Here is a 6,685-nt window from a genome sequence, read left to right on the forward strand (position 1 = left end):
TTCTGCTTTACCTCCTGCTATTCGGTGGCATTTTGAGTCTAAACTAGTTAGCATCAGGAGCTTGATGTGATGTCAGCAAGTGAGATATTCCCCACAGGGAACCAAAATAATAGTAGATGAGCTGGCAGAAAGATCCCCAGAAAGGGAAATAACATAAAAACAACAGATTCTAAGCCTAGCCCTTTACAGTGACTACTACAAAGCACCTTTAATGACTGAACACATCCCGAAGTGTACCTTGTAGATCCCTCTGTGTTAGTTAAACCTAGTAATCGCTACCACCCCCACAAAAAGACCAAGTCAGGTCAGTCTCTAGCTGCAGAGAAACTAGGATGAACTCTGTAATCTGCAGGACTTGACTCCCAACGCACGAAGACAAATTCTGAGGACATTCCTCTTGCCCTTTGCTATGGATGACAACGGCACATGTACCCCAGTCCTTTACGAAGTGACACATCAGTCTTCTTTAATAATCTAAGGGAGCTGAAGGGAAACAGGCACCCCGCTCTCCAAGAACGCTGTCCCTTTCCTGTAAGGGCATAGGAAATCCCCTTCCACCCCTGGGAGGAAGGGGTAAGCAGGAGGAAGGAAATCAAATGTAATGGAAAAGTAAACACGTCAACTGTAAAAACAGTAACCCGCAGTGACTACAAAAATCCTTCCTTGTTATACTACAGTACTTATTGTCAAGTATTTCAGTTATTCAGTATTTACAGAGTATTTACACAATTACTGGCCAATTCCCCTCTATAGGCCATTCGTGCTGTTGTATTGTACACCTCCAGTTAAACATCAAATACAGTGACTGAGAAGTAGATACAGTCAAGACGAGGGATTGCTTAATTCTTCCAAAATGGTCACTGCTTAATGGCATAGACCCATTAACTCCGGGTCAGCTGCTGTAGGCCTTTACAAGCTAGAGAAGGTAACAGAATACACATTCCCCTGCTGGCATCAAGCGTAACAGAGAAGATAAAAGTGAGCACACAAACACCGAACTGTTATATACAAAAAAAGTTTAATTGAAATACCTGTATAAAAAAATATGATCTCCATACATTTCACACTGTTAAACAGAAGAAAAAAAATCCAAATCCAAGCTGCATAAATGCAACCAGATCACAGAAACACAGCTATTAAAATAAATTAAGGTTTATGACTCTGCCACTCTACCTTCCAGAGCCAATGCACGGAGACTGTACAATGTCAATAATTTAAAACCCTTCCAAACAGCATTACTTTACATTTCTGGTACAATAATACCAGACAAAAGGCATACTGACTAACTTTAAAAAGTCATTCTATTTCCCTTAAATTAGACTTTGTACAACAATTTTCCATCTTCCAACAAAAATTGATAAGGTCAGAAAATTTTTTTTGTCTTTTTTTTTTTAAACAAAAGTTGACAGGAATGCAGAAAAAAAGTGCCATGGGCAAACCACTAGAATTCCCATGGGGAGAAGGAGGGGAAAGCACAGTGTTGAATAACTCTAACCAAATAAATTAACCAAATAAATAGCCACAGCTGAAACCTGTGGGAGGTCTTCTAAACTCCAAACAATAAATAACTGTATAGTACATGGGAAAAACCAAGTTTACATAAACACATTATACAGGTATGGAAAAAAAAGTAAAGTCCTTGAATATTGCATTGATTGTGCATTCAACATGCCCATACATACTTTTAAGACTCGCAGGGTGACAAAAGGCCGGGGGGAGTTGAGAAAGGGGCTTCTCATGCCCAATGGTTAGAGATGATAAAAGGAAACATGAATAAATGTTTCTGATAAAAAAAGCTGATATACCTGTTCATATTTCTGTGCAGGCTATAGGAAATATTTTGAGCAGCAGAGGTGGGTTGGATTTGGAAAGGGCCAGGGGGCAGGAGTGAAATGTCTGTGTTCAAGTATTCCATCACCAGTGGATGGGACTACTTCATTCAATCACCGAACATGTTCTCCAATGCATCATAGGAGCTGCTTCCTCCAGCACTGAGTCTAAAGGGAGCGAATTCCTATAATGAACTGGATCTTCTTTGGACATACACAGCTCAAAAAAGAAAGTCCCACTGAAGCAGCTTTCAAAAAGGCACTCAAAAGCAAATAAAATCTAGTCCAGGCTCTATGAGAGCAAAAAAGTTTACCATGTATTCAAGAGGTCACTGCTTTCTTAATAAGGTCAGTCTTTGACTAAGTACTGGCCTGCAACTCCCAAACATCAGCGTTTCCAAAGGAAATCTCTCATTCCAAAGCAGAAACCAGCAAAGGGGGAAAATAAAATCAAGTCCCTCAGACAAAGATTCAACTACAGAATAATGAATGCATTTTTCTAGCCCCTCCTACGTATTGGCAGCAGCACTGTGGTCTTTCTGCTTGTAGCTCCCCTCCCAGTGCGAGGTCCTTAGTAATTCACAGACTCTCATTACTTGAGCTTGTGCTAGATACATCAGTATCAAGGGTCCGTAGCCTTATGTCACAGTCCTCAGACTTTACTACTTCAGATTTGTGCATCCATTGATGGTCAAAAATTTGCTCAAGTGTTGGTCTGTCTGAAGGCCTCAGTGAAAGGCACCATTTGATCAGCTGTTGACATTCTGTAATGAACAAAAAAGCAACTTTAAGACTAGGAAAGTAAAAAGACAATCCTGAATTAAAAAAAATCCACCCGTTCAAGCTCAAATGTACAGGACTATTTAAAAAAAAAAAAAAAAGCCCCCACTTGACCCCCATACAACTCACCAGGTGAAATTCTTCTCCTGAAGTATAATCGTCCCCTCAAGATTTCTTCATCTTGCTCAAAAGGGATGTCTCCGCAAACCATATCGTACAGCAGAACTCCCAGAGACCATACTGTTGCTGACCTCCCATGGTATCTGTGGTATCTGATCCACTCTGGAGGGCTATATACTCTTGTTCCTAAAAGCAAGGGGGGAAAAAAAAAAAAGAAAAAAAGAGGTCAAGGTTTAGAGTGTTTCCCCATTGTTCAACTCCTTCTAGTAAGGCTAAATTAAATTTATAAACTTGTCATTTGGGAGTTAAAAAAAAAGCTTTTAATTTCTTCAGGGCCAAAGCCACTAGCAGTGTAATTTCAGGTCATCTGCAGGGTTACACCATCAACAGGCTTGGCCCATCCGGTTGTGCTATTTTGTTGCAAGGAATAACAGAGCCCATCAGCTGACTGTTTACTGAGGCAAGCTCCCTTTCACTGACCACGTGGCGTCTGCAGCATCACACCAAAAATAGACACAAAAGGACAAAGGGGGCTGGCGGGGAGGAGACGAGAGGGCGGCAAGAAGGTGAAACTCAGGTCTACCCGTATTACACAGGGCTAATCTGCTTTATCCAATTCCGCAAGGCAGTAAACAAAATAGGGCCGCCGACGATTTCTACGCTTTTAAGCCCTCCCCCCCCCCCCCCCCCCCCGCGCTTCTCTGCGGCAGCTTTTCCCAACCCGCCCCCGGGTGCCGCGGGCTCCGTGGATACCAAACAAAACCGGGAATTCGTGATGCTGGGGGTCACGTGCAGCGGGGCTTCGGGTTTCACAACAAACAGATGTGAGTGCGGCAGCTGGGGCGGGAGGGGGGGGAAAGTCCCCCGTTACATCAGTCGCACTCAAAGGGCGGGGGAAACACCCCCTTCTGTCACACGCAGGGCTGTTTTCACCTTTCCCATCCCTGAAGTGCCGAGCCCGGCCCTGAAGCTAGCGTCGAGTTATTTCGAGGGAGCGTATTTATCCCCATCGCTTTAAAATCTGCAATGCGGGATTTCCAGGACATCGGCAGAAAGGGAGGGGGGGAGCTACCGCTTCAAGTTAAAAAAAGCACTGCATATAAAAACTGCGTATCCACACGTGGAAACATCCGACACTAGCGAAGCCTCCATGTAAACAGATCGCCCTCTAGGAAAAAAAAAAAACCCAACGCTTTTTCCAAGACAGGGAAATATAAACTGCTGCGTCACTGCCTGGAATCGCTTCTTTCCTACGCAACTGAACACCCCTAAGCTGCTTCGGGTCCAAAGGTTTCCATTACCGATAGACCTCATGTGAACCCCTGCATCAGAGGCACCACTCGCTACTGCCAAGCGCCAGAAACGGGATAAGCGGCGGCTACAGGGAGGGCATCTCCCCGGGAGGGGTGCGGAGCTCTGGCCAAGCCCGGCGCAGCCGGGCCGCCCCAGGCGCAGGGAGGACACGTACCGTCGAAATCGGTATAGACCGTGTCCTTGAGGAGGGCCCCCGAGCCGAAGTCGATCAGCTTCAGCTCGCCCGTCCTGAGGTCAACCAGCAGGTTCTCGTCCTTGATGTCCCGGTGCACCACGCCGCAGCCGTAGCAGTGGCGCACCGCCTCCAGCACCTGCCGGAAGAACCCGCGGGCCGTCTCCTCGTCCAGGGCGCCCTTCTCCGTGATGAAGTCGAAGAGGTCCTTCACCAGCTCGGGCCGCTCCATGATGATCAGGTAGCCGTCGGGCCGCTCGTACCAGTCCAGCAGCTTGATGACCCCTCTGAAGCCGGAGCCCACCTTCTTCAGGAGGACGATCTCCAGGGGCACCATGACGCCGCTCTGGGCAGAGAGGGGGGGCGCGGGTCAGCGGGGGGGGCGGCGCGGCCCGGGGCGCCCCCGCGCTGAGGGGAGGGGGGGGGGGGGGAGGGAAGGAGGGAGGAGAGGGCGGGGAGGAGGGCGCGGCCGGCGGGCCCCCTCCGCCGCTGCCGCAGTCCGAGGGGCGGGCGCGGCGCTGCGGCGGCGAACCCCCGCCAAATTCCCCTCCGACGCAGAGGCCGCGCCAGCGGGGCGGGCCCCGCCGCCCACACAATAGCCCCGCCGCGGCGGAGCCCCGCGGCCGCGCAGCACCCCCGGAGCTCCCCCGCGGGTACTTACAATCGTGCCCCACTCGGTCACCCTCTCCTTCACCACATGCTTCACGGCGACCTGCGGAGCGGGGAGGAAAGGAGGCGCCGTGAGCGGCGGGGTGGGCACAGCCTGCGCCCCGCGCGGAGGGACGGGCCGGGCCGGGCCGCGCCCGCAGCCTCCCGCGCCCGCAGCCTCCCGCGCCCGCAGCCCCCGCCCGGGAAGCGCTGTGCGGCCATCCCGCGCCTCACCGGCAAGCCGTCGGCGATCCTGCTCCCCGCGTAGACGGTGCCGAAGCCCCCGCTGCCCAGCACGGAGCCCACCTGGTAGACTTTATCGAACGGCTCCTTCTCCACTTTCACTGGGGAAACGAGAGGGAAACGCACCGCGTTAGTGTCCGCAGCCGCGCTGCGCCAAACGTTAAAAAAATAGAAAAATAATAATAAAAGCCCCAAAATGCTCTGCCCGGTGGACGCGTATTGTGTGCGCTGCCCTAATTCTGCCCAGAGCTTTTTTTTTTTTTAAATAAATTGTCTTCTTCAATTAAAAAAAAAAACCAAAGGGGGGAAAAAAGCGCAGCCCAAAGTTTCGGGGCTGCGAGGCGCCGTCCCCGCGCACCCCGGGGTACCACGGGGCCGGTTCGCGCCCCGCCCGGCGCGCTGCGCTCGCAGGGGGACACCCCAGCCCCGGCGCCGGCCCCGCCGTACCTGGCTGGAGGATCTTCACCGGCAAGTGGTCCATGCTGGTGGGGCTGCAGATGTGAGCCAGCGAGCCGAACTTGGAGAGCAACATCTTCCGAGGGGGGGGGACGGCGAGTCCCCCGCGGTGGCACCGCCGGCGTCCTCCCGGCTGAGCGCTCGGCGGCGCGGCGCGGCTCTCCTCTCTCCGGAGCCGGCTGCGGGCGGCGGGCCGCCGAGACCTTCTCCGCGGCTCCTTCCTCGGCCGGGAGCGGGCACCCACGGAGTCCTCGGGGGTCCCCGCCGGCACAGATCCACGCGGCGGTCGCACCAAGTCCTCGGGCGAAAGGCGGCCGGCGAGGGCGCCGCTCCCGCTCTCCCTCCTCCAACCGGCGAGAGCCGCTCGGGGCGCCGGGCCGCGCGGGCAGAACCAGAGCCGTCCGCGGAGGCAGGCAGGTCCGGGGGCTGCGGGGCCGCGCGTGAAGCCCGCCCCTGCGGGGGCCGCCGCGGCGGGGAGCGGGCTGGGCGCCGCAGTGGAGCCGTGGCGGGCGCAGGAGCCGCGCCGCCGCCGTGCCTGCCCGCGCGCTTCTGAGCCGGCGGCGCCGCCGAGCCGCCTCTTAACTCCCAATATTTTGGTGCGGGCAGAGCGCGGCGAGCGCGCCGAGGATATCCCTCCGCGGGGGAGGGGGAAACACCTCTCCCAGCCGCCCCAGCGGCCCCCTCCCCTCCGCGCCGGGGCGCCCGCGGTGCGGCGGCCGGGACTGCAGCCGCTCGTCCCGCCCCATCGTGCGGGCAGGCGGGGGGGAGGGGGGGCTGGGAACTACTTATTTGTAGTAACCGGCGCGCAGAGTTACAGACTGTCTGAGGCACGCATCACACATTAGCGGCGGAAAAAAAAGGGGGAGGGGGGGAGATTCTCCTGTTTGCGTTAACGTTTCCGCGCGGCCAATCGAGGGGCGTCTTTTCAAAGGGCTACCGGCGCGGCCAATGAGGAGGGGCCTCATTTGCATGCGGCGGAGCGGGGCCAGGCGGCAGGGCGGGAATGCCGCGGCGCGCCGGGCCCCGCCCCGCGGCTGCGGGAAGGTCGCGCTACTCCGCTCCGCGCTGCGCTGCTCCGCGCCGGCCGAGACGCTGCGTCTGGGGCCGCGCAGGGGCGGGGCGG

General features: G+C 54.7%; 1 protein-coding gene across 1 annotated transcript; it reads right to left on the reverse strand.

The window, feature by feature from the left end:
- Nucleotides 1-999: 999 nt before the first annotated feature.
- On the reverse strand, nucleotides 1,000-6,182 carry PIM3 (Pim-3 proto-oncogene, serine/threonine kinase). Its single transcript, XM_075492705.1, has 6 exons — nucleotides 5,554-6,182; nucleotides 5,098-5,207; nucleotides 4,877-4,927; nucleotides 4,198-4,561; nucleotides 2,739-2,915; nucleotides 1,000-2,593 (listed from the first exon to the last, which is right to left on the reverse strand). The coding sequence occupies exons 1-6, from the start codon at nucleotides 5,636-5,638 to the stop codon at nucleotides 2,409-2,411; spliced, it is 972 nt and encodes a 323-aa protein (XP_075348820.1). The 5' UTR covers nucleotides 5,639-6,182; the 3' UTR covers nucleotides 1,000-2,408.
- Between the last annotated feature and the right edge of the window lie 503 nt (nucleotides 6,183-6,685).

This window comes from Mycteria americana, chromosome 1 (genome assembly GCF_035582795.1).
Source record: "Mycteria americana isolate JAX WOST 10 ecotype Jacksonville Zoo and Gardens chromosome 1, USCA_MyAme_1.0, whole genome shotgun sequence".
NCBI lineage: Eukaryota > Metazoa > Chordata > Aves > Ciconiiformes > Ciconiidae > Mycteria > Mycteria americana.

What these genes read in the sequence shown, in the direction of transcription:
- PIM3 (XM_075492705.1), bottom strand. Translation starts at nt 5,638, where the DNA reads ATGTTGCTCTCCAAGTTCGGCTCGCTGGCTCACATCTGCAGCCCCACC. An exon ending in GGATCGCCGACGGCTTGCCG is followed by an intron (nt 4,928 to 5,097) that starts GTGAGGCGCGGG and finishes CCCGCTCCGCAG; the next exon opens with GTCGCCGTGAAGCATGTGGT. An exon ending in GGTCTATACCGATTTCGACG is followed by an intron (nt 2,916 to 4,197) that starts GTACGTGTCCTC and finishes CCTTGCTTTTAG; the next exon opens with GAACAAGAGTATATAGCCCT.